We start from the raw sequence: 25,186 nt of genomic DNA, 5'->3' as shown, positions 1-25,186 counted from the left end.
CGCGGCGGCGCCCGGGCCGCGGGCTCCCCCCGTCCCCCGCGGAGGCCGGCGCCCCCGGACGGCGGCTTCGGGGCGACGCCGGCCCGGCCCCCGCGCGGGCGCCTTTGTTGCCGGGACGCGCGGCCCCCGCGCCCCCGGGCGGCCGGACCCCGGCCCGCGCCGCGGCGCCCGCTGCCGCTCCCGGCGGGCCGGCCCCGGGCAGGTGCGCGCCCGAGGCCGCGGCGGGGCCCGGGAGGCCGCGGGCCCGGCCGGGACCCCCTCCTGGCCCGGGCGGGGCCCGCGCCCCTCCGCCGCCCCCGCGCCCCGCGCCGACCGGCGGGGCGGGGGTCGGGGCGGCGGCGGGCGGGCGCGCGGGGGCCGGGGGCGGCGGCGGCCGGGCGGGCGCGGAACAAACAACGGCGGCCATGTTGCGCGGGGCGCGCGCGGGGGAGCTCCGCGGCCTCACGGGCGCGCCCCGGCCCCCGTCCCCTCCCGGCCAGGATGACAGTGAAGCTGGGCGACGCCGGCGGCGCGGAGGACGGGCTCAAGAAGCTGGGCAAGCGGCCGGCCGAGGACGAGTCGCTGGACGGCGAGGGCGCCGGCGCGGGGGCCGCGGCTGAGGACGGCGGCGGCACAAAGAGGGGCGCCCAGAGCCCCCGGGACGGCGGCGACCCCCCGGGCCCGGCCCCGCCGCCCGCCGGCCCGCAGGACCAGCACCACTTCCTCAGGTCCAGCGTGCGGCCGCAGAGCAAGCGGCTCCGGAAGGACGCGGCCGGCGCGGGGGGCAGCGGCGCGGGCAGCGCGGGGCCCCGCGGAAAAGGTAGGGGGGGCGCCGGGGGCGGGGGGCGCCCCTTCTCTCGCAGGGGCGGCCGCCGCCTTGGCCTTGCTCTGAGGCGCGTTTTCAAGGGGGGGAGGAAGTGGGGGGCCCCGGGACGGCCGAGGGCGCGGGGGAGGGGCCGTGGAGACCCCCGGGGTACAGGGCAGCGGGCAGCGAGCCCCCAGGCTGGCCGCTTCAGACTTGGCTCTTCCTGCCGGCGTCCAGGCTCCGGGAGGCGCAGCAGCCGCGCCTTCGAGCTGCCCTGGCGCTTGGGCCACCCCCCAGCTGCCGCGCGAGGGAGCGGGGCGCTGCGGTGTCTGCGTTTTGGGCCCGTTGTTGCTGAGCCCACGGCTGCCCCGCGCGCTCCCTGCGTGTCGGGCGCCCGTGGCGAAGTGGCCACTTAAGTGTCTGCGTGGGGCCCGGCCGCTTGAGGCGAGGCGTCTGGGGAGCCCGCAGGACCGCCAGGGACTCTTTGCCAGGTGGCGCGTCCAGCCTCCTCCCCACCCCCGGGAGCCCGCGGCCCCTGGCTCTCGGGCCTGGGGTGCTGCCGGCTCGGAGGCCTGCCTCGCGCAGGGCGTCCCCGCGGGAGCTGCGGTCGGTGAGGAAGGCGGTTTTCAGCGCCAGGTTCCGGTGTCGGTGGCCACGGGCCCAGTCCAGGGCACTCGGAGCGCTGGCGCCGGGCCCTCTGGCTCGCCGGACCTGCGCACCCGACCCCGCACGGCCCCGCGGAGGGGCTCTGCTGTGGGGGATGAGCGGGGACCTGCTCTGCCCTTGCAGACGGCGGCCCGTTGGGCTCCGGTTCTTGTCCCTGGCCCCGGGGCCCCCTGCGGAGCAGTGCTCTTGTGACTGGACCGGCCTCCTGGCGCTGGCCGTGCGCAGGGACACAGCGGGTGTCCTGGGAGCCCTCCCCTGGGGCCCCTCCTCTCCTTCAGGGCCGCCGGAGCTTCTCCCCGGCACCGGGCAGGCCAGTCAACGTGTGGCTGGACGTCGCTTGGCGCATCCGACCTCGGGCTTCTCTCAGAGCCTGCTCCGTCACATGGGCGCTGCGCGCTCCCTCTCTCCTGTCTCTGGGAATGTTCCGGAAGACAGGTTTTCTGAAGCCAGGGCAGTTTTGCGCCTGGGCTGCGCGTGGCCCTGCTTCTCAAGCACAGAGCAGGGAGGGGCCGTGTGCTCTCCGCCGGCTGTGCCTGGGCCAGGCCCGGGAGGCTGAGGCGTGACCTCACCCTGGGGAGCCCCTGTCCCGTGTTCTCTGGGGAGCGGTCAGACGCGGGACGGGGTGCTAGGTAACGTCGGGAGCCTGCAGCGGTCCTGGGCAGGGGCGTTCGGCCGCTGGAAAGGCTGCGCCCGCGGGGGAGAGGAGGTGGGTGCCTTCCCAGCGTGGGCCGCGTGGGGTGTTGCCCGCTGGTGGTTGGCGCGGCGCCAGCCCTGGTGGCCCAGGTGTGTGGTCCTGCTGGCCGCGGGCCCGCGGCCAGGCTGTCTCACGGCCGGCGCTGCGCCTGTGCTGGATGCGAGGAGGAACCGTGCAGGCAGAGTCGCGGGTCTGTGGTGCAGCTGGGTGGTCTCCAGGCTCGCGTCACTTCACGTCGCCTAAACGCCGTTCCCGGGGCGTGTGGGGGCCGGTCCTCAGCAGGGTGGGTGCGTCACAGGACAGGGGTGCGCCCCGGCTCTTCTGTGGGCTGCGCGGAGACCTCCTCTCTCCTGGGCCTCAGCTCCAGGAGCAAACCCCGGGTGCGCTGTTCCCCTGGCCGGGGTGGCCGCAGAAGAAACCTTTCCAGGGGGAGGATCCACAGGGCCTCGCTTGGCTGCTGTGTGGCGCCGGGTGGCTGGAGGCACCTCCCGCGGGAGCGGCCATGTGGTGTCAGCTTCTGCACGGCCTTGGTGCAGAGGGTCTGCGCCCGGCCCTGTCTACATCAGGCAGACGCCCTGTGGCGGCCTTGGTACCCTGCTTCCCGTTTCTTGGCGCCTCCTGATGTGTGGGGGGGGTGGGCGTGGGGGGGGTGTTTGTCTCCACCACGGCCTGAGGCTTAGGCATCTGTGGTGCCCCTCGGGTGGTGCCGTCCAGCCGTGCCCCGAGCTCTGGTGTCAGCGCAGGGGCTGTGAGGGGCCCTCAGACAGACCTGCTTTGTCTTTCCCACAGGAGTCGACGGGGGCGGCTCGTCATCTGGAAATGGGCCGGGGGTTGCCTCTGCCGCCCCTGCAGGGGGCTCGCGCTCCTCCTCCCGGAGCCTGGGGCCCACGGGTGGCGAGAAGGAGGAGGGCAAGAAGGTGCGGCGCCAGTGGGAGTCCTGGAGCACCGAGGACAAGAACACCTTTTTTGAGGGGCTGTATGAGGTGAGTGGCGGTGGCGAGGCCGTTCTGCCCCCTGGCGCTAGGCTCCTTGGAGGCAGCAAACAGCAGCCGCCCCTTCATAGGGCGGGCGGGCAGGCTGCTGCGGGGCCGGGCCCAGCTCTCCGCAGCTGAGCTGTTTTGCTTGTTCTTGTCTGTGCCCCAATAAATGGATGCTGTTCTAGAGGCCTGGGGCCCGCGTGTGAGATCTGGGGTGCAGGGCAGCGGTGGGGGTGAGAGGACTCCCCAGAGCCTGGGGAGCAGAGCTGGCGGATCCCGAGACACACTGCTGAGGGGAGCAGCGGGGAGACAGGAGGGGTCTGCCGTGCCCCCGTGGGTCAGCTCCTGGCTGGGGATGGACCTGGGCCGTGGCCGTGACAGCCGGAGACGCAACTCCTAGGCCGCCAGGGAGGCCCGCCGTCCGCGCTTCATGGTTTTCTGGCGTGTGGTGTTTCCCCGGGCTCACGTGCCCAGTGAGCCTTGTCGTGTTGCCCGCTGGTTGGGAAGGTCTGGCCCGCGTGGGGGAGGCCTGTGAGTGAGTGGGCCTCAGGGTCTCGAGCACGCGGGCCGGGGGCTGGGGCTCCCTCTGCTGTGGCGTCTGCCCTGCCGTGGTCGTCCCGGGGCTGGCACGGAGGCGCGTCTTCCCGCCCCTGGTCCCCACGGAGCCCCTGAGCAGCAGCGGGGCGTGAAGACGGGTCGCAGCCCGGCCCAGGGACTGCACTGGCCTGGAACAATGCCAGTCTCCGCGTGACCGTTCTCGGGGAGGGCCTGGCTCTACCGGGGGGGCTGCCTGGATGCAGGAGGCAAGCGCGCGATTCGGGGCTCCGCTAAGAGGCTTGGTGCCTAGTCGGGACCCACTCGCGCCCCTCCCGGGGAGGCAGTCCCGGCCTTCTCGGGGGCAGGCTTCCAGGCCAGCGGGTGGTTTCAGAGCTTGTTGAAGCTTTAGATGGGGATGCGGGTGACCCGCTCGCACTCCCACCTGGCGCCGTGTAGGGGAGGGTGGGCACGAGAGCGTTCCCGGGTCTCTCTGGGCAGCCCTGTGCGAGGCCACCTCGGCAGAGACGGAGCCTGAGGGGGTGGGCGGCCGGGGCCCTGGTGAGCGAGGCCGGCTCAGACGGCCACCAGGAAGCGGGGCCGGCACACCGCAGGGTCCTGAGCGGCCAGGGCAGGGGTCAGGGGGCTGGGCCTGGAGGAGGGCCTGCCTTTGGCGGCTTTGTCGTTGATTTTAAAGCGTTGGTCCAGCGTCGGTACTTCTGGGTGCTTTAGCTTGTGGTCTTGAAGGCCTTCCCGAACCGGGGGCGGGGCGGGTGGGGTGCTGCGGGAGGAGTGCTGTTCCCGGTGCCGCCCAGCTCGCGGGCCCGGCCCCACCTTGGACCCCACGCCCTGCAAGCCTGCGGCCGCTTCCTTCAGGCCCGGGGCTGTGCGCTCAGAGCACGGCGGGCAAGCGTGAGGCTCGTGGCGCCTGAGGTGCTGGGCACCAGGCGCGGGGCTGGAGTTGCGTGCGTGGGGGCGGCCGGCGTTCTCGCTCCTGCTCACGCCTTGCTGAGGGGACCCCTGTGCTCTGACTGTCCTGCCTGCGTCACTGGGCCGGGCCCCCCAGGCTCCAGGGAGTGCGGGGGGGGGGGCTCTGCTCATGGCTACCCCCCGAGAACAGGGCTGCCCCGTCTTGACCCTTGGGCTTGTCTTGCAGCACGGGAAGGACTTCGAAGCCATCCAGAACAACATCGCGCTGAAGTACCGCAAGAAGGGCAAGCCGGCCGGCATGGTGAAGAACAAGGAGCAGGTGCGGCACTTCTACTACCGCACCTGGCACAAGATCACTAAGTACATCGACTTTGACAACGGTGAGCGCTCGGGGCCCGTGTCCCGCTCTGGAGGCGAGAGGCGGCATGGGGCCTGCTCCCGGTTGGGGGTGGCCGCGCCGGAGGCTGAGACGACGGAGCCCCCGGGAGCCAGGAGCGGCCTGCAGCTTACGCCTCTGCCTGCGGCAGGGCCGCCCCTTTGGCTGATGTGTCCATGCTGGGGTGCCGCCCAGGCGCCCCACGCCGAGGGGACCGTGTGTCTGTGTCGCTCCTGCCGTCCTTGCGCCACCTCCTCCTCTTGCCGCTCAGGCTCCACCGACTTCTTTGCTTTTCCCGACGCTTGTGGAGTAACAGTTTGTGGTCCAGCCCCGCCAGGGGTGCTGGGGTCCTCACACGCTTCCTCATCTCTGCCGAGAGCCCAGCCCGCTGCCGCCCTGCCGCCTCTGTCCGAGCCCTGCCGCAGGCCTCCCCGGGCTCCTGGGGCAGGACCAGGGTCCCTGATCTGTCCCTGCCAGGCTGCGCTGCCGGCGCCGCAGCCGGGTGGTCGACATTCTTGGTGCTGGGGCCCTTGGTCTGCAAGCTGCTCTGTGGGCGCCATGTCAGAGGCTCAGGGCGCTGGGTCTGGCAGCGGGGCCCAGGGGAGCCTCCGGGGTTTGGGCAGCAGCCATGCTGCGGTCCCGACGCGATCTCCATGGTCCTCCACCTGCGGCAGGTTCTGGCGGTCTCACCGCAGCGTTCAGACACCCTCGCTGCCCTGCAGGCCCTTACTGCCCCTGCGCCGCCTGCCTGGCCGCCTTTGAGTCCACGGCGCCGCTGCTCCCTAGTCCTGGCGCCTCCCACCCCAGAGGCGCCCTCTCCCCCCACCCAGTCCCTGCAGACCGTACTGGCCGTGTGTGGCTTGTGTCCGGCCCTTGATCGAAGGGGCGGTCTCCAGGCCCCGTGAAGCCTCTCTGCCTTCTGCAGGTCTCTGGCCCCCGGCTCCGCGCTGCCTTTCCACCCGGCCTCCCTGGGCCACCTCCCACGTGCTCTTTGTCTGCTTGGGGATCCATGTCTAAAGGTTTCTCCACACGCAGGGCCCCGAGGAGTTCCCACCCTTGCTCCAGCCGCAGCCTTTCTGCCCCGCCCCAAGATCTCTCCAGGAGAGCGCAGGCACAAGCTGGGCCCGCGCCGCTGGTGTGAGAAGGCCCCGGCCCATGTCCAGCTCTGGCCATCCTCCCTCATGGCCTCGGCACCGGTCATGCCGTGTGCCCGCTCCCTTGTCCGTGCGCACGGGTGCCCCGATGTCCAGCCGCTGACGCTGGTGTCACCCTCCCTCCTGGCATGGGCGGGGCTGCCGGCTCCTCCTGGTCATGCCTCAAGGGTCCTCAGCAGCCACCGGGAGGTCTGTGGCCCTTGTGCCTTTGGCCATCCACGTCCAAGGAGATGGCTATTCAGTGCAGGGGTCGGGAGGCCCTGGGGGTGAGGTGTGGAGAGGAATGAGCACCGCCTTGCCAGGCCCGTCCGAGGCTCCGGGGTGCAGGGGTCTCTGCAGACGCCCAAGCGGTGATCTCTGCCGAGCGTCTTCCTCACCCCTGGCCGCACCCCCTCACCTCGTGGCTTTATTTCCACGCAGAGCCCATCCATGTGCACCAGGAGGAGCCTGTGATGGGGCTGACGTGGGTCTCGGGCGGGTGCTGTGTGTGTTGGGCCCCAGGAGCCGGCGGGCGTCCTGCTGCAGCTCGCAACCTTGCCTGCTGGGGCTGACTTTTGGGTTCTCCGGACAGTGTCCTCCCGCTTTAGCACCCCTGAGGTCTGTCTCTCCCCCCACCCCCGCCCACAGTGTTCTCGCGCGGCCTGAAGAAGTCGTCACAGGAGCTGTACGGACTCATCTGCTACGGCGAGCTGCGCAAGAAGATCGGGGGCTGTGAGTTCGCCGCGCGGGGTTACCCCTGGGACGCCCGGAGTAGGGCCGGCCGTGGGGTCTGGCTCCCCGTCCCCTGGTCCGCTCATACTGCCGTCCCCTGCAGGCATGGATGACAAGAACGCCACAAAGCTCAACGAGCTCATTCAGGCCGGGTGAGTGGGCGTCAGCCTCGGCACAGACCGGGGGCCTCTACTCGGCCAGCCCTAAGGCGTGGGGCCAGACTCCGGCTCCATGGGCTTTCTCCCCCGCAGGCGTCCAGACGCCATGTTCTGCCCTGGGCAGGAGCTGCCCGCCCGCCAGCTTCCCGAGAGGCTCAGGCCCATCCTCATTCCCCCCCACACCTCCCCCCGTGTCCCCTCTCCTGCTCTGCCTGCCTTGGCGCAGTGAGGGGCGCTGGGCGCCGGCCCTGGAAGCGGCGGGGGGGGGGGGCAGCTGAGCGGTGCTTGTAGTCAGGGCGAAGAGAGTGGACCATGTTTGGGGCCAGGATCTTGGTGCCCGTGTGGCCTCAGATTGGGAGCCACGGTCAGGAGGGCCCAGTGGCCCTGGAGCGTGCCCAGTGCATAGCCCTTCAGCAGGGGTTGGCAGGGCCGACGCCGACTGGGGAGGGCGTCTGTCTATCCTTGGGCAGGGGCTTTCCGGCTCACTTGGCTGTCCAGGCTCGGGCGCCTCTCCTGTTATATCAGCACACGGCTCCTCCCCACCCCAACTGGGCCCACGTTCGGAGCACCTGGCGAGACCGGTCATGGATCCAGCGTCTGTGGAGTCTCCAGTGTGGGGGGTGTGGCCCTGGCCCATGGGCAGCACCTGACAGGAGACGTGCTTGGGCCTGGCGCTTCTGGGGTGGGGACCGTGCCTGCTCCCTGCGGCGCCTGGCAGGGTCTGCTCACAGCGTTGCTGATTCCTGTGGTCATGCCTCCCAGACTCAGCTCCACACATGGGGCCTGTGCTGGAGCCCAGTGCCGGGCGCTGACAGGAGGGCGGGGAGGCGGCAGGTAGACGCAGGGGAGGGAGGTGGATGGGTGGACGCCCTCTGTCGTGCACAAGGCGGGCTGGCTTTGGGCCTGCTGTGCTGGCGGCTGGCATGCTCCTGCCCCGCGGGGCTGCCTGCCCATCTGGCCTGAGGAACACCAGCTGGCGCCCTGTGGGCGCAGGGCTTTGGGAGGCCCAGCGTGGTGTCTGGAGAGCCACCTCCCTCGCAGGGATGGAGCATCAGGCCCTCAGCTTGCGTGAAGCGGGAGCCCTGCAGCCCCCTTTCCAGGGCTCCCTCTCTGCTGCCCGGCTCGCCCTTGTGGGCAGGTGGGTGGATCTTGGAGCATGGCACTCGGCCTCTGGCACCGTGTGGTGCCCCAGCTCCTCTCAGCCACTGCTGGGGAGGGGGAGCAGCACCGGCCCAATGCTCCCGGTTCACTGTCCTGCACAGCCAGCCCTGGGCCAGGAGCAGCCTGCGCCCCCACGTGCCCAAGCCACACTGGCCCAATCGCCCAGAGGCCGGCACCTGGGGCAGGCAGAGGGGTGCCGCAGGTGGGGTCCGAGGCGGGAGGGAGGAGGGAAAGGTGGGCTTTCCCTGGGCAGGGACGCTGGCTCTGGCCTCTGTGGCCGCCGACAGAGGCAGGCGCACCTCCAGGCATCCCCATGGGGGTGGGGGCGGCCAGAGCGATGCGCATCCGGGTCAGCACGGCCTGTGGCCCTCATCGGCCGGTCAGGCCAGGCTGCTTCGGGCAGTGGGGCTGCTGCTAGGACGAGCACGAGCGCAGGGGTGTTGGGTGCTTGGCCAGGGCTGCCTCCCTAAGCCCAAGGCTACCCCCACTGCCCTTGCTGCGCGGCCTCAGTGCTCCCAACTCTTCCAGGGCCACCACCGTGCGCTACAAGGGCCGCAACCTGCGCATCAAGGCTCCCATGTGCCGGGCCCTGAAGAAGCTGTGCGACCCGGACGGTATGTGGGCGTGCCTGGGGTGGGGGGGGCCCAGCAGCCCAGATCTACCAAGTCCAGCTCAGGCCACGCCATGTCCAGGCAGCCCTGTGTGACCAGCCTGGTCAGTGCTCTGGCTCACCGCCCCCCCCCCCCCCCCCCAAGTCTGGCTCACGCTGGCCACTGCTCCTTCCTGTCTCTCAGAGTCTGGTTATCACGGCCCTCCCCCCTGTAGGCCTGAGCGATGAGGAGGACCAGAAGCCTGTGCGCCTGCCACTGCGCGTGCCCGTGGAGCTGCAGCCCCGCAGCAACCACGCCTGGGCCCGCGTGCAGGGCCTGGCCCAGAACCCGCGGCTCAGGTAGGCGTGGCCCGGGGGTGCTGGCTGGGGCCTTGGCTGCAGGCTCTGCCCCTTACTGCCGTCCCCGGAGCTTCTACTCAGTTGGTGCCCAGGGTCCCCTGTCATCCCTGCATGACCGTGACGGTCGCGGTTCCCGCCTGTCCTTGCAGGATGATTGTGGAGCTGCACCGCAAGGTCTCCAGCCTCATAGAGTTTTTGAAGCAGAAGTGGGCACTCCACGAAGTCCGCGTTGTATCTTTCTCGCTAGAGGGGTCCCGTGGTATGCAGCAGCTGGGGTGGGAGGGGGACAGAGCAACCACCCGTCTCCAGGGGCGGGGTGCCCCTTCTGCTCTGCAGCACCAGGTCGTGGCAGCTCTCTCTGCCCCAGGTGAGCCTTGTCTGGTTCCTGGGCTGCGGCCAGAACCTCCTGCCAGCAGGGGGCACAGAGCACCTGGCTCACACCCCCCGGGTGGCCCAGCCCGCCCAGTCTCGGGAGAGGGTGCGTTGGGGTGACCACCTTCCAGGAGGGCCTGCTGGCCCCGGGCACCATGCCACTCTTTCCTTGACACAGCGTTCAGCGGAAGACGCTGGAGGAGCAGCAGCTGCAGGACACATGCGTGGAGCCCTGCCCGGAGAAGGTGGCGTTGCACCTTTTCCCCGGGGAGCACTGCACGCTAACGCCGCTGCCGGGGGTGGCCCGCGTGGTGCACTCCAAGGCTTTCTGCACCGTGCACTGGCAGGAGGGCGGCCGGTGCAAGCAAAGTTCTAGGGAGGCCCACCCGCTGCCCCCCGCCCAGATCCTGGGCATCCAGAGCGGGCAGGGCACAGCCAGGGGCCAGGTGAGGTGCCCGCGGGGCAGCACTGAGGGCAGGGGGTCAGGACGGCCCCCGGTCTCCACTGATGCCTCTCAGAGCTCCGGGGAGAGTTCCCCCGAGAGTGCCCCCGGGGAGGGGCCGGGCCCCAGCCTGGGCAGCCCCGATGCTCCTGATAGACTTGCCCCTGGGCCCCAGGAGAAGACCCCCCCTGCCCCTTCTGCAGAGGGTGGGGACGGCCCTACCCGGGAGCCTGGGGCTGCGGCCTGCACCTGTGGCCAGCTGCCGGACCTGGAGGACGAGCTGTCTCTCCTGGATCCCTTCCCCCGCTACATGAGGTCCTGTCAGGCCCTGATCGTCCCCGCGCAGTGCCGCTGTGCGGACCCCCGGCCTTCCGGGTGCACCTCTCCAGAGACTGGCGTCCCTAGCAGCGCAGAGGCCGCTGACCTCACCACGTCTGGGCCGCCATCCCCCGGCCGCTCCTTGCCTGTCCTCGAGCCTCAGCCCAGCCCCAGGCTCCCGCCAGACATTTGCACTAAAGACTCCACAGAGGCTCTGGCCGAGGAGCCTCCAGAGAAGGGCAACCCCGCGGATGCCACGCCGCCTCAGGGCCCCCCCACTGCCCGGCCACTCAAGGACGTCCCTGCCAGCCGGCTGGCCCAGCAGTTGCGCGAGGAGGGCTGGAGCCTACAGACCTCCGAGGGCCTCACGCTGGCCGAAGTCTACCTCATGATGGGCAAGCCCGGCAAGCTGCAGCTGGAGTACGACTGGCTGGCAGCCCCGGGCCCCCGCGCCGGCCCCCCGCCCGCCGCCCTCCACGAGCAGCGGCTCCTCAGCTGCCTCCTGCGCCTCATCTCCACTGAGGTCAACCCCAGGCCGGTGCGTGAGCGCAGCCCGGGTGGCGCCTGCTGCGGCGGGTGTCTGGGAGGGAGCCCGGGGCTGCTGACTGCAGGGTCGGGCCTTCGCTGGGAACTTCACAGACAGGAGCTGCCACGGCGCTGGGCCTCCTCAGGGCTGGCATTCCGTGGGCAACCCCTGAGCCGGGCAGTGCTGGGATGGTCTGTGCAGGGGGCATCACCCCTTCTCGAGGCTCTTGGCAAGAGCAGCTCTCTGCGGCCACAGCTTGACCCAGGGGGTCCCCGGTGGGCATAGAGGGTTGTGGCCCATCGTGGGGGCGCCTGTGCAGACCCGGGTGCTGGGTGGGCCAGGTTACTGGCCAGGCGCCCTGTCTCTGGCACGCCCTGGGCCCCTAGCACATGCCGCTGAGCCTGGCCTCCATCTCCCCACACACCCTGCGCTGTGGCCCGTGCTCAGGGGCGGCAGGTGCTGGACAGGTGACCGGGACGCGGCTAGGACAGCCACGCCATGGCTGGAGGCTCCTTCTGAGGTGCCTCTTGCCCCAGGGATTTGCGAGGGTCTGGGGGAGCACCAGGACCCCGAGCTCCAAGAGCCAGCACTGCAGGTGGGGGTGGGGTCGCGTCCACTAAGTTAAAGGGACCTGGAGGCAGGGGCGCCTGGATAGGAGCCCGCCCAGGACCTGAGGGCTGTGGGGGAGCAGGGCAGGGGACAGGGAGGGGGGGTGGGGGCCTTGACTCCGCGGAGGCCGTGGGCCAAGCTCGTGCACGAGTTTGGAAACCAGACGCGTTTCCTTCTCTGGTCGCGGCTGGTCTCTTAGAGGGCTCCGACGTCACTTGCCTCCCGGTGCCCCTCCCTGCAGCCTGGCACCCCTCCTCAGCCCTGGGGCCCCGCCGCCTGCGCCCCGCCCCCACATCTGTCCATGCACTGCCCAGCCCAGCAGGTGGGCTCAAGGGCTCTCAGGAGGCTGCTTCCTGAGCGTCAGCAACCCCAGGGGGGCTTCAGATACCCCAACCCCCACCTCCTGTGCCAGGCTCTTGGCTCAGCTCTCTGCCCCTGCTGAGGGGCCCTCATCTTGGCCCTGTCCATCCAGGCTCCGGAAGCGAATGCAGGTTCTGTGGCGTCCACGCGCCCTGCCCAGGAGGAGCCATCGACCACCCCTCCGGGGAAGGTGGTAGCCATCAGCTCCCGGAGCCCTCGCTGCCCCCGGAGCCAGTCTGCCCTGCGCAACAGCAAGAGCTGCTCTCCCACCTCCACGCCGTGCTCCCCAGGTGAGGCCGGGTGGGGCGGGGGCGGGTGACTGCGCAGACGTGTCCCTTCACCTGGGCTGGGGTGCCTCCGCCCAGACCCCACGGCCCACACGCATCTCGTGGGGCAGCGCGCACACGTCACCCCATCTGGGGCGCTGCTGGGTTCAGGGTACTTAGTTGGGATGCCTGGTCTAAGGACCCAGTACAAGCAGGACTGTCCTGAGGCGCCAGCCTTGCTGGCCAAGTCTGAGGGGGGTGGCTGGTAGCCGAGTGGCGGCGGAACGGGCACCCCCTGGCCCTGCACTGCACGGCTGCTGAGGGGTGTTGGGGGCTGGGCCATGGTTCCCACGGGTCCGCTGCCCGGCAGCCCGGGGGTGAGGCCTGCACCCCGCCTGCCGCAGCTGGTGTCACAGGAGACCAGGTCTCCTCCGTGCCTGCCCTGCCTCCGCGGACACCTCACGCTGCTGTGGGGGTTCTCAGGGCCTGTTCAGGAGCCTCTGGTCACCTGCCTGAGAGCACTTGGCAGTGGCCAGGCCAGGTCAGGTCCTGTCTTGCCCGGAGCACAGCAGCGCTGGACGGCCTGTCCTTGGGGGGAGGCCTGTGCCTGCGCCTTTCATGTCCTCTGAGCTGCGGGTGCTCACGCAGGAACACGCCGTGGGCACGGGGCCCACACCAGGGCTTGGAGGGCCTGGTCTCGGGGTGCAGTGCCTGTCTGGTCCCGTGCGGGCTGGTGGAGCAGGGAGGCCCTGCTGGGGGCGGCACCGTCGTGATGGAAACAGCTGCCAGAGTCCCGTCTAGGGGCTTCCGGGCGCCAGCTCCTGCTCCGTGCTGGCCGCCGTGCCTGCTCTTCACAGGCAGCCTCTGGGCGCTCGGTTTGCTGCCAGGGGCCGCATGCAGGCTCAGGTTGAGGTGGGCAGAGGCCTTGGCGCCCCAGGCCCCTTCCCAGACGGTGCAGCCACCATCAATGTGTGGTCCTGCCCTCAACGGTCCTCGGGGAGCCCGCCGCCTGCTCGGGGGGCGGGGGGTGCCGCAGGGGCCCCAGCCGGCTGCCGTCCTCCACGCTGCCGCAGCAGGGCTCAGAGCCTTCCTCTCCCAGGCCTGAGAAGCGCGCCGCGACCACTCCTGGTGGCCGGTCCCGCCTGCACAGGAAGCAGCGACTCGGACGGCGGCCTCTTTGCCGTCCCGACAACCCTGCCGCCCAACAGCCGGCACGGGAAGCTCTTCTCACCCAGCAAAGACGCGGAGCTGGCCCTGCGCCAGCACCTGAGCTCTATCAGCGTGAGCGCCACGGCCAGCGAGGGGCGGGGGGGGGGCCCGTAGGGAGCGGGGGGCTCAGCGCATGCTGTGCCCCGCAGATGCAGTCCGATTTCTTCCTGCCGAAGCCCCGGAAGCTGCGGAACCGGCACCTGCGGAAGCCGCTGGTGGTCCAGGTCAGAGCCCCGGGCGCCCCCTCTGCACCCACCTGTTGCACTGGCTCCCTCTGCTCTGGGGCGTCCTTCCGCCGTCCGGCGCTGGTCTCCAGGGACACACTGCCTGGGGCTGTCCCTGATGGGCCAGGTTTCTCCCTGCAGAGAACCCTGCTGCCCCGGCCGTCCGAGAGCCAGCCCCACAGTGTGTGCTCCTTCTCCATTCTGCCCAACTCCGCCGTGACGGGTGAGCCCTGGCCTGCCTGGCCTTTGGGAGAGGCCGGCGTCTGATTCCCTGGCTTTTTTGGTGATGTTTCGCGTGTTCCTTTGTCTGCCCCCCCCGCCAGCTTGGAAGACGGGGCCCTGGAGTGGGGGGGCTGCGCGGCGCTGCTGGGTGTTCTGTGTGCCAGGCATCAGGGAGCCTGCGGGCCCGGCCTGGGGCCGGGTTGGCCGCCACGCACACCCCGCGTCGTCCCTTCTCACTGGCCTGTGTCCACACTTGGCGCATGCTTGCTGCAGGGTCCGGACCACTGCGGGCTCGTCCCCCTGACTGGGAGACTGGGAGGAGCCACGCTCTGGTGTCCGGGGGGCCTTGGTGGGGCCCGGCACTCAGCTTGGGTGCATATCACCCTGAAAGGCTTCTGGAGCTGGCGGTGCTGAGTGTGGTCCTTTGGCAGCCCCCACGGGCCAGGGCACGCCTCTGCAGGCACCCAAGGTTGGCTGGGCAGCACAGGCTCAGACGCCAGGAACTGGGTTCTGGCGCTGCAGGCGGCAGCAACACTCCCTACTTCTTGTCCCCAGGGAGAGGCTCATTCCGGCCCATCCAGTCCACCCTGACCAAAGCGGCGCTGTCTCGGCCCATCGTGCCCAAGGCCCTTCCACCCCAGGCCACCAGCCATCTTGCCAGTGAGTCTCCTTCCCCCAGACCTGCACGACCTGCTCTGGCACGCACAGATGGGCGGCCGGGGATGCGCTCACCGGCACGTCTCGGCTCACTGGGGCGCAGACTCACACCACGTGTGTTGCCAGGTGCGGTCGACCTGGCAGCCAAGAGCGCCGGCATCTTCCCGGGGAGCCCCCTCCCAGTCCTGGACGCGGAGAGCTTGTCAGGCGTCTCCCCATTGTCTTCGGACGAGGTGACGGCCGCTATCGCGGGGCAGGACTCGGGTGGGAGTCGCCGGAATGCAGACCCCCTGCCTCCTGTGGGGGTGAGTGGGTGGGGGCTGCTTCATGGAGTCCTGGCCTCTGGGAGGGACAGTCACTTTTCAGAGGGCAGGGGAGCCAAGGCCACTGGGCTCAGGTCTGGCTGGTCCCGGTTCTTCCCCGGAGGAGAGTCCTAGAGCCTGCCCAGTAACGTCGTTGGGAATGCTCGGGAGGGCCGAGGGGGCAGCGCTCGGGACCCAGGGGAGCACGGCTCTGTCTGGTCCTCCCCGGCTCCCTCCCCCAAGCCAGCACACCTGTGTCGGGGGCCGGTGTGGCTGCAGAGCTGGCCGGGCTGCAGGCTGTATGCTGGGCCCAGAGCCTGCCTAATCCCGGGCCGCTTTCTGGCCAGGACCGGCGCTGGCAGCCTGGGTGCAGGGCCCGGGTGGCGGGAGGGCGGCCGCGCATGCTCACAGGCCTGTTTGCGCCCTGGGCCGCAGCCTCCTGCGGCTGGGCTCTGGGCTGTGGGTGGGCAGGGCACCTGGCAGGCCAGGCGGGCGCCTGTGGAGGCTGCTCACAGGGCCCTGGCGCTCTCCCAGGGCACAGGCGGCCCGTCCACCAGCGTCCCTTCGAGGCCGGAGCAGAAGCCCGAGACGGACGGCTTCCAGGTAGAGCCCGGTCGGCCGCTGCGCAGAGCAGCCGCCTGGGAGCCCCGCCCGGCCGAGTCCCCAGCTGACGCCCCCGCTCCGTCGGCCCAGCCGGTGCGCCCAGGAGCCTGGCCCTCCACCCGCCGCCGCCTGGGCCGTCCCTCCCCTGCAAGGCCGGCAGAGGCAGACGCCAGCCCTAATGGCAGGCCTGAGCTTTCTGGCCTGGGGAGGAGAAGCCTGCAGGCCATGCTCCCCATGTTCCCCCCTGGCTGCTGCCCCCCTGGCTACGGCAGGAGCTGGTCCCGGCCTCCTAGTGGGGCTCTCAACGTTGCCTCCTTGGGCGGTTTGGGAGAAGTAGGTCCCCGAGGGTGCGGACTGCTCGGAGGAGCAGGTGGCTGCTGGGTCACGTGGTAATGGCGCCACTGTGTGGAGCTGGGGGGCTTCAGCTCAGGGCACGTCTCCCGCAGGGCTCGCCAGTGCTCGCTCTCTCCGAGCTGCCCAGGGCTCCTCCCAACGGCCTCTCCGCACCTCTGCCCACGGCCGAGGCCGCCCGTGCCCGGCTCTCGCCGCCCAATGTCTCCACTCTGCTGGACATCTCCCTGCCCGGGCCACCTGAGGACGTACTCTCGCAGGGCGAGCCCGCCACACAGATCAGCGACTCCATCATCGAGATCGCCATCAGCTCTGGCCAGTATGGTAGGGCCGGCCCCGCCCAGCTCTGCCGACTGCTGCCAGCATCCCCTCCAGCACCGCGGGGCGCCCGGGTCTGCCACAGCAGGCCGCAGGTCCCAGCTGACTGAGTCTGGGGCGCCTGCAGGCTCTGGGTGTGGGGCTGGGGCTGGGCCTGGGGTGCGGGCCCTGCCATCTTGGTGTCTGTGCCGGTGCTGCAGTGGGCACGTCCCCACGCAGCTCAGACAGGCTGGCAGCTGGCGCTCCACCCTGACCAGGGTCTTGCTTACAGGTGAAGGCGTGCCCCTCTCGCCAGCCAAGCTGAACGGCAGCGACAGCTCCAAGAGCCTCCCCTCCCCGTCTAGCAGCCCCCAGCCGGACTGGATCGCCTCCCCCACCCACGACCCCCAGTGGTGTCCCAGCGACCCCGCGGACTCGTCGCTCAGCAGCCTGTTTGGTGGGTGGGGGAGGCCTATGGGGGCGGGAGGGGGGCTCTGCGCCCTGCATCAGCCCGTGGCCTTGTCCAGCCTGCCCAGGGACGGGCACTGGCCACTGCTGTGGGCGGGCAGCCAGGGCTCAGCCTGTGCCTTCTGGACTCCTGGGCTCCCTTGGGCCATGCTTGACCCGGAGGCAGCCCTGCACACGGGGTGGGGGGGGGGGGGCTGAGCGGGTGCTCCACCATATCTATGTAGGGAGAGCTGAGTGGGGGTCCACACGCTGACCACCGCATGAGCCCACCCTCCTGGCCCAGCGGGACATGGATGTGGGTCCCGACACCAGAGGCAGCTTTCCTGTTAGAGGCTGCACAGCCCGGTGCCGGCTGGCATGGAGGTGGTGCCAGCCAGTGGTGGCATGGACACATTCTGCTTTGTAAGGGCCAGTGGTGCCCACACCAATGCCACATACCATGCGGGGTGCCCAGGCTGGGTGGACATGCACCCGAGGCCCCCTCCCACCTTTGGCCCGATCTTAGACGCCTCCCCTTCTCCCTGTAGCCAGTTTCATCTCCCCGGAGAAGAGCCGCAAGATGCTGCCAGCTCCTGGCGGAACCAACAGTGGCACCTCCCTGTTGGGCCCCAGCCTGCTGGACGGGAGCTCGAGGGACTCTTTTGTGTCCAGATCTCTGGCCGACGTTGCAGAGGTGAGTGGGGCATGGCTTCCCATAGAGGGGGACCTGTTTGGTGGTGGAGCTGCTCCCGCAGGAGTGCGGACCCCAAGGCTGGCGTGCTGCTGGCCTGTCCTCGCCCACCACGCCCAGCAGAGACACGTGGCCTGTGCTGCGGTGGTGGATGGGCACCAGGAGCCAGCGACAGGCTGGCGCTCAGCCTCCTGAAATGCACCTGTGTTCCCGAAATTTCTTATATTAAAAGGCTTAACGCTCACTCCATGCCCGCCATTGCTCTGCTCAGAGCTTCTGCGGCATCCTGGGCTCCCTGGGCCACGCAGCTTGGGCACAAATGTGCGTCCAGCCGGTCCTGGCGAGGCCCCGCTGCGGGCTGGGCAGCCCGGCGGCCTCTCCTCCCTGCTCTTCCCTCTCCTTGCGGGCACACCCCCGACCTTGTCTCTGGACCCATGGTGCCCGCCCTTACTCTCAGAGCAAGTTCTGCTCCTCCAACCCCACCACAGCCTCCCCCGCCGCCCCCGCCCATCTCAGGACGGGGACCAGGCCCCGGCGGCCCTGTTGGGAGTGTGTTCAAACGCCAGGTGACCCGAGTCCCCACTCGGCCCATGGCGGAGGCCCCGTCCTCACCGTGGAGCCTGCCCGCCCACCACCTGCCCGCTGCCCGCCCCCCCCCCCCCCGCAGGTGGTGGACTCCCAGCTGGCCTGCATGATGAATGAGAACAGCGTCGACTACATATCCCGGTTCAACGACCTGGCTCAAGAGCTGGCCATCGCCGAGCCCAGCCGGCGGGAGGCCCTGTTTGATGGTGCGGGGGGCGGCCCCCCCATCGGTGACCTCTCCCAGTGATGGTGGCGGATGCAGGCCAGGCGCGGGCTGCAGAGGAGATGCCGGCTGGTGGGTGCAGCCCCCCCTTGGGCCAGAGAGGACGTCACTCAGCCGGGACTTCTGGGGATGCTGGGTGAGCCACGTGGGGGAGCTCGTTCCCACAGGCAGGGCCGTCTCCGCCTTGCGGGGTCAAGCAGGTCCCCGCCCTGCTGCCTGGTGGCAGTGGCCTTCTTCCCAGAAGGGGGTGCCGGGCAGGAGTGCTGCTTGCCCCGAGGCGGGGCCTCCAGGTCCCCACACTGTGCCTTGGCTCAGCTCCTGACCCCACTGAAGCGGCTCTGCCTGTCGTGGCTGTGTGGACGGAACCCTGCCTGGCTGGCGGCCGGAGACGTTTCCGAAGCTGTGGACCGCCCTGCCGGCTTCCTCCCCGGGCCGTTCCCAAGGTGCAGGGTGGTCTGCAGGGCCTTCTGCTGGGGCCTCCCGGTCCTGGGCCACAGATGGGCTCTCCAGAGACCGGACCCCTGTTGGGTAGCCCCTCCCTGGCACGCTCCTCCCAAGCCTGCGCCCATGCACCATAGCCTTCAGTGTGGGTGCCACGGGCTTGGGCACCCAGAATGGGGGTGCCCTGAGGTGCCCCGTGTCTCCTCGGGCCTCCTGGGTAGCTGGCATCCCCACCGCAGGTGGCCCAGCTTACATCTCCCCCGGTGGCTTCTTGCCCTTGCCCGCAGCCAGGGCCCCCCACTACCACCACCACCACCACCAGACTGAGCACTGCACCTCCTCCCGGCCCTTGCCCCGCTTGGTGGGGCCCTCGCCATGGTTCCTTGCCTGTCCATGGGCAAGATTGGGCACTCTGGCTTGGGGCTCAGAGGCTGGTCATGGCCCCTCTGGACTGCGAGCAGGTTGCATGCTCAGTCGGCAGGGGTACAGGCTGCCGCTGGACGGGCGAGGGCCATCCCTTTGTGTCGGTGTCGTCTTCACCGAGAGGCACGGCAGCGCCTGGCCTGGCCGGCATTGCAGTCAGTCAGTCAGCTTCCTGAGCCAGAGCCGGAGGGAGCCGAGCAAGACTGGTGCCGGGCTGCTGGGCCGTGCCTGCAGTGCCAGCACAGGCGTGGGGGATGTCGGCTGAACTGCTCACCCGTCAGGGCACCGGGTGCAGTAGTGGGCAGGAGGCACTTACCCGTTGACGTCCGACCGGGAGGGAAGCTGGAGATAGGTTGTCTTCGGCAGGCTTGCCACTTGGGGTGCCTCCAGCCCAGGCTCTGCAAGGACCACCCCCTCACCATGGGCCAGGTCAGGAGGAGTGTCGCAGGGTGGGCGCTGTTTGCTGCCACAGTGGGGGCCAGAGCAAGTCAGGGATGTGTCTGCTCCCTGCACACGATGGGAGGGGCAGCTCCTGACGGCTGGGCCACGGTGACATGCTGCACCCCTGGGTGCTGCTGCTCCCTGTGTGCTTTAGGGTAGGTCAGTCCGGTGGGAAAGTCTCTTCCAGGCCCCGGGGATGTCGTCAGGGGCTTTTTCTCCTGTGTAAGGATGGAGACAGGCTCTCGGCCTCAAGAGCGCTGCCCCCGGCATGTCCACCTGTGGCTCCCTCCACCTTTCCCCTGTCCTGGCGGGGCTTGGGGCTCTCCTTGCGGGTTTGGCTCCCTCCCCCCAGTCCGTTGGCCTCAGGGCCCCCATCCACCTCTTCTGGGGCCCTAGTGCCTCCATGCGGACGCATCTACCCGGCGCGCCGAGCTCTACCCGTGCGCTGGGGAGCCTGGGAGCCAGCGGCCTGGAAGCGGGGAGCCTGGAAGCGGGGGGACGGCTCTCTCCTCGGACGTGCGCCTGTGAGGAGACGGGACTCGCGGGCTGGTCTAGAAAAGCCGGGGCTCCCCTGCTGGCCGCCCGGCTCCGGGCCCCCCCCCCGCCGGGTCCCCCCAGCACTACAGCAGCCGGGCCGCCCCTGCGGCCTCGGGGCCGCCCAGCCCTGTCCCCGCGGTGCCGGCGAGCCGGGAGGCTCCGCCGCGGAGTGCGAGTGCCCGGCGGGCGGGCGGGCGGAGCGCCGGCCTGGGCGGGCCTGTACCATACTGTAAACTACGTTATTTATTCTTGCCGACGGGGAGCCGAGGGTGTTGGTTATTTAATGTAATAAACGGAGCTGAACGCTGCGCGGCCTGTGACTCTCCGCGGGGCCGGCCCCGCCTTTGCTTCGCGGGCGCCCGTCCGAGCTCGGCGCGGGGGCGGTGCCGCCGGCGGGGTGGGGCCCTTCGCTCCGGCGGGCGGGGCGGGGCGGGGCGGGGCGCGGGCCCGGGACTTCCGGCGCGACGCGGCGGCGGACGCGCCTGGGGCCCCGCCCCCTTCCGGCTGCTGTCCAGTGCCGTTGCGCGACGCGGGAGCGGCACCCGCTTCCACCAATGGGCTGCGGGCGCGGCGCGGCCCTCCCGGCCGCCCCTCGTTGGGGGCGGGGCCGTCGTCGCGATAGGCGGCGGCGGCGTGACGGGCGGCGGCGGGGCCCAATAGGCGCGGGGGGCGGGCGGCGCGCGGAGGGCGGGAAGCGGGGCGCGGCGGCCGGAGGCGCGGAGCGGGCGACATGTTCCCGGGCGCGGGGAGCGCGGCCGGCCGCGGCGGCTCCAGGTGCGCCGGGGGGCGGGCGGCGGCCGGGGGTCCGCGGCGGCGCCGGGGGCGGCGGCTTCGGGGTGCCCGCCGGAGCCCCGGGCGCTCGGCGCGGCCCCCGCCCGCGAGGACGAGCCCCTTTGTCCCGGCCGGCGCCGCCGGAGCCCCGTCCCGAGCGCCGCGGGCCAGGGCGGCAGAGCCGGCGGGCGCCTCGGGCCGGGCCTGGCGGGGGCGCGCCGGGGCGGCCGAGGACAGCGAGGCGCCGGCGGCTGGCGCGGGGCCTGGGGCCGGGGCGGCCCCCGGCGTGTCCCTCCGGCGTGCGCGGGGCCCTCGCGCAGGGGGCCTGGTGCGCTCGCGGGGCTCGCGGGCTCCCTCCACGGCCCCGCGCCGGCGCCGCGCTGGGGGCCTCGTGCCGCCCCCCGCCCCTCCGGGGCCCTTCCCGGGTCTCCTCTGTCCAGTGCGGGCGCCGGGGCGGGCCGTGCGCCGGAGCTGCCCGCGGGCCCCTGCTCTGGCGCCCGCCCCTCACCCGCTGTGCTTGCAGGGCCCCCGCAGGAGAGCCCGGCCACCCTTCCGGGGGCCCCGAAGAAGCCGCCCCTGCCAGCAGGCCCCACAGGATGGCGTCCAGTATCTTTGGGCCCACGGAGGAGCCTCAGAGCATCCCTAAGAGGACCCACCCGCCAGGTGCCAGCTGAGCAGCCAGTCCCCTGGGGGTCTTGGTCCTTGGGACGCTCCGTTGTTCCCATGGAGCTTCCCAGCCTTTCTGGCCCACCTCCTCGCGGGCGGAGCTGGGGTGCACAGACGGTTCTGTCCTGACTTTTTTCTGCCTGGAAGGGGATTGGAGTTCTCTTGCGCTTCCGAACCCACCCGCAGGACTGGGCCCCTGGAGGTGGGAGGCGGCGGTTGGCCCCGCCTGTCCGCGGCCCTCCTCTGAGGTTCTCCTGGGAACTCCTTTTAACTTGGTTGTTGGGGGGTCACAGGACTCTCGGGCGAGGGTGGTCTGCAGTCCACCCTCGGGCCAGGGTCTGCTCTCTGCCGGTTCTGGGCACAGACCTGAGTTCCAGCTCCGGGCTCCCGTCCTTTCTGGAGCGGACCCGGAGTAAGGGCGGTGGGATGGCACTCGGGCACCTGTGGGGTAAGAGCCAGCAGGCTGTCCCTGAAGAGGGGTCTCAGCTACCCAGTCCCGTGCTCCCTTGTCCTGATTCCAGCAGAGCAAAGGTCCAGGCAGCCGGAACCAGGCCTGCAGCACGCAGTGCCGGGCCAGCTGCTCACACTCTGGCTGTTCTGCAGGGGGGAAGGGCAGCGGCATCTTCGATGACTCGACACCTCTACAGACCCGGCAGCGTCTGAACCCACCCGGTGGGAAGACAAGTGATATTTTCGGGTCCCCCGTGGCCGCCACAGCACCGTTGGCACACCCTAACAAGCCCAAGGTACAGCTCGAGTGCACGGGTGGGGGCAGGGCTGGCCGGGGCCAGCGGGACTGCGGTCACGGGGTGTCGGGACACGGCTGCGGCTTGCGGGTGACGCCAATACACGGCAGGGTGTAAGACAGATGAGTTGGAAGCCATAGAGCCATAGAATTAAGAGGTTAAATGCATGGAGAGCCCATCCCGGGGAGTATGAACCCTGGCCTGGGGGCATTTGTCAGCCTCGGGCGGGATAACGCTGCCTCCCAGCGCTGGCGCCCGCCCGCTGGGCGCTGGCATCAACCTGCCCCCCTGCGGTGCAGCCCTCCCTGCCCGTCCAGCATCGCCGGTGGATGCAGGAACTGGGTAGAGCGGAGCCCCAGGGCTTTAAGCACCGAACGCCAAGGGCTCCGCCTGGCCTGAGGCGCCGTCACTGTATGGCGAGGCGGCCGGGAGGCAGTCGGTGCAGGCGGAACATTTGCAAAAGCCCACCCTGAGCCGTTCGTGAGTGGGGGAGTAGCCGGCACTGGCTTCCGAGGGGGCCGGCACAGCGGGGGGGCCAGCGAGGAGCTCTCCAGCTGGGGTGCAGCAGATGCTGGTGCCAGAGCTGTCCCTGATAAAAACGTGCCCTGAAGTCGGGTGCAGACCCGGTCACTGCTGTCCGGCCACCTGGCGGTGAGGAGGCTGTGCGGTCTGACCCAAGCTCTGCCTGTTGCAGGACCACGTCTTCATGTGCGAAGGAGAAGACCTGAAGCCGGCCCTTAGCGGTGAGCTGCCGTCCCCTCCCACAGGCCGGAAGGGGTGGTCCCTGTGCCTCCTTTGCCCTGGTGAAGGCGCCCACCGGCCCGGGCTTCGTGCGCTGCTGCTCGGCTGGGCCTGAGGCCTCGGCCTGTGGAGGCTGCCCTGTGTCCAGCACGCGGGGGTCCCAGCCCCTGGCAGGCCGCAGCCGAGGGCAGGACAGACACGAAGAGAAGGGAGTTGGGGGATGCCGGTGGCGCCGCCTTTGGGGCCCCCCCAAGAAAGCAGCCGCCGCTGGTGTCTGAACATCACGGTACCAGTCCCACCAGGCTCTGAGCTGGCCGTGGGTGCTGACCTGCCTTTGGGGTACCGTTGCCCTCAGTTGGGGATCACACATTCAGCGCGTGTGACGTGGCGGCCCGGAGCCCAGTCCCGCTTCACACTTGCTGGGGCCAGCGCTTTGTGCTGGAGGGGAGAGGACGGACGGAGCCCCATGGGTCGTAGGAGAAAGCGGCAGCCTCCCGTAGGGGCGTCCCTAGCAGTGAGCCCCACTTCGTGAAGTCAATTCGAGAGTTGCGTCAGCCGCGCCCTGAGTTCTCAGGGCACAGCCAGACTGGCCTCCTGCCCTCCTGACGCGGCCTGCGCCTCTGTCCACAGCTGCCGCATGCGCCGGCCCCAGTGACAAGCAGGTCGAGGAGAGCGGCTCCAGAGACGCGGGCCGCGCCGGGGCACCAGCACCCACCCCTGCCGTGGACCTCCATGAACCCCGGCTGGGGCCGAGGCCGCGCTCCCACAACAAAGTCCTGAACCCCCCAGGCGGCAAGTCCAGCATCTCATTCTACTGAGGGGCCCTCGTGGCGGCTGCAGCTGGCCTCAGGGAGCCGCGGGGCCCCGTGCGTGTCGGGGTGCTGCGACTCCCCTGGGGTCAGGCCTCTGTCATCCCAAGTGGGGGGGGGTCTCTGATGGGTGGGCGGGGCTCTCTGGGGGGCACTCAAGTCCCAGGACTCAAAGTCTCCACAAGAGCCAAAACACCCACGTCGTGCTTTGGTTGGGGGCGCGGCCAAGGCGGGAGCCAGCATCGCGGGCCCGGAGCACCTGCAGGCCACGGCCAGACCTGGCCCCGTGGTGCCGCCTGCGCCTCTCCCCCTTGGTTGTCGGTGAGCACCTCGGAGCCGCTGCGTCCTGTGCTTCTTGGGCTCTGCCCTGGACTCGAGGGGCGGACCCCAAGGCACCTGCCTTCTGCTCCCCCTTGTCCCTCCCTGCCTTAAGCCAGCCCGCGCTGCCTCACCCCCCACCACGCGCCTTCCTCCAGACTTGTGCTCTGAGGCTCTGCTCTGATGGGGCGACCCGTGCCTTACTCCTCCATGGTGGTGGGACAGGGATGCCCGAAGTCCCGGGGCTTTTGCTGGCTTCCCTCAAGGGGCTATGGCGCTGGTGTGTTTCTGCCACCTTCTGGAAAAGCCCGTGGCTCAGGTACACCAAAGAGGAAGGAAAGGCTTCCCGGCGTGCCCTTCCCAAAGCTCTCCCAGGCCACATCCAGCTTCCTGGGAGGCCTGGCGACTCTCAGCCGGGAGGTCAAGTAGTGGGGCAGTGACTCTCAGTTGGCCGGCTCCACGTTTGCCAGCTGAGGTGATTGGTGAGAGTTGGGGTGCTTTGATCTGTCGATCAAGTCTCCCCCACAGCTCCTGGGGGCTGCAGGCACCTTCCTGCATCTCTCACGAGCTGGGCTCACGGGACCAGAGATGCTGGGTGGTGGGGTGCTTGGTGGGAGGCCTGCAGGCCAGCACAGGCACCGGAGGTGACCTCTGGCCATTCTGACACCCAGAGCAGCGGCTGTGTCTGGCACCCCGCAGTGGCCTAGACACACAGCATGTCCAGGGGCCTGTGGGGACATTGCCCCCCGAGATGCTGGTGTAGGGGCATCTCCATCCTTAGGTGGTTTGCAATTCGTAGGAATGTTAGGATTTCAGAGCATTTTTCCCCCATTAAAATACTGTAAATGGTGGTTAGAGAAAAATATTTGAAAAAGCGGTGGCCAGGGTTCCAGCCCAGCACCTGGCGCGCGCCCCTTACAGGGAAACCCCAGGCTTCAGCTGCAGTTTCTGACTTCCATGGCGCAAGTGAGGAAATGGAATGCCCGGAGCCCAGCTGTGGTGCTGGCCCCCCGGCTGGGCAGTCTGCCGTGGCCAGCAGCCCCTCGTCCCCGCTGCGTCAAGAAGCCACTTTCTTATGCCTTAAAACTTGATGTATTTGGTGCCAACTTTTTTTTAGAGCTGTATCCAAAAAAGCCCACGGCAGACCTGCGTTCCCATCACGGCGTGGCTTTCATAGGGCAGTCCACGGGCTGGCGAGGCCGCACCGGGCATGGCGGGGTGGAATAAACTTTGCAGTCACCACTGTCCGTGCCTGCCGCGTCCCGCGTGGGCCTGGGCGCGCCGGCCCCGGGCTCTGCCGCGCTCGCGCTCGCGTTTGCTCGTGGGGTTTCCCTGCCGGGCGGGGCTGGGCTGGGCCGGGCCGGGCTGACCGCCCTGAGGGCGCGGGTCTGGCGGGTGGGGGCGGGTCGGGGCCGCTACCCTCCCTGAGGAACGCGCGTGGCCGGGGCTGGGCGGGGGCCCCTCCTGGGGCTCACCTCGGCCCCCGAGCCTGCCT

At 70.2% G+C, this 25,186-nt stretch overlaps 2 protein-coding genes across 3 annotated transcripts; both read left to right on the top strand.

The window, feature by feature from the left end:
* Window positions 1-480: 480 nt before the first annotated feature.
* Window positions 481-17,822, top strand: CRAMP1 (cramped chromatin regulator homolog 1; the record flags this gene model as incomplete). Of its 2 annotated transcripts, none has more annotated exons than XM_084250398.1 (20): window positions 481-799; window positions 2,934-3,127; window positions 4,812-4,965; window positions 6,743-6,826; window positions 6,930-6,978; window positions 8,674-8,759; window positions 8,971-9,094; window positions 9,244-9,325; window positions 9,652-10,764; window positions 11,834-12,011; window positions 13,087-13,268; window positions 13,346-13,420; window positions 13,562-13,643; window positions 14,198-14,302; window positions 14,426-14,604; window positions 15,136-15,204; window positions 15,651-15,879; window positions 16,145-16,309; window positions 16,848-16,993; window positions 17,658-17,822. In XM_084250398.1, the coding sequence occupies 20 exons, from the start codon at window positions 481-483 to the stop codon at window positions 17,820-17,822; spliced, it is 3,780 nt and encodes a 1,259-aa protein (XP_084106524.1). The 2 variants fall into 2 exon arrangements, with proteins under 2 accessions (XP_084106524.1, XP_084106525.1); XM_084250399.1 differs by having other exon boundaries at window positions 14,426-14,608; window positions 15,143-15,204.
* Window positions 17,823-20,370: 2,548 nt separating this feature from the next.
* Window positions 20,371-23,382, top strand: JPT2 (Jupiter microtubule associated homolog 2; the record flags this gene model as incomplete). The annotated part of the gene is made up of 5 exons (XM_084250275.1): window positions 20,371-20,836; window positions 20,946-21,074; window positions 21,681-21,823; window positions 22,518-22,566; window positions 23,195-23,382. 5 exons carry the CDS (start codon window positions 20,371-20,373, stop codon window positions 23,380-23,382), a joined length of 975 nt encoding a protein of 324 aa, XP_084106401.1.
* Window positions 23,383-25,186: the final 1,804 nt, after the last annotated feature.

This window comes from Talpa europaea (assembly GCF_964194135.1).
Source record: "Talpa europaea genome assembly, chromosome: 12".
Lineage (NCBI taxonomy): Eukaryota > Metazoa > Chordata > Mammalia > Eulipotyphla > Talpidae > Talpa > Talpa europaea.
This window is presented reverse-complemented; position numbering and strand designations above follow the sequence as displayed.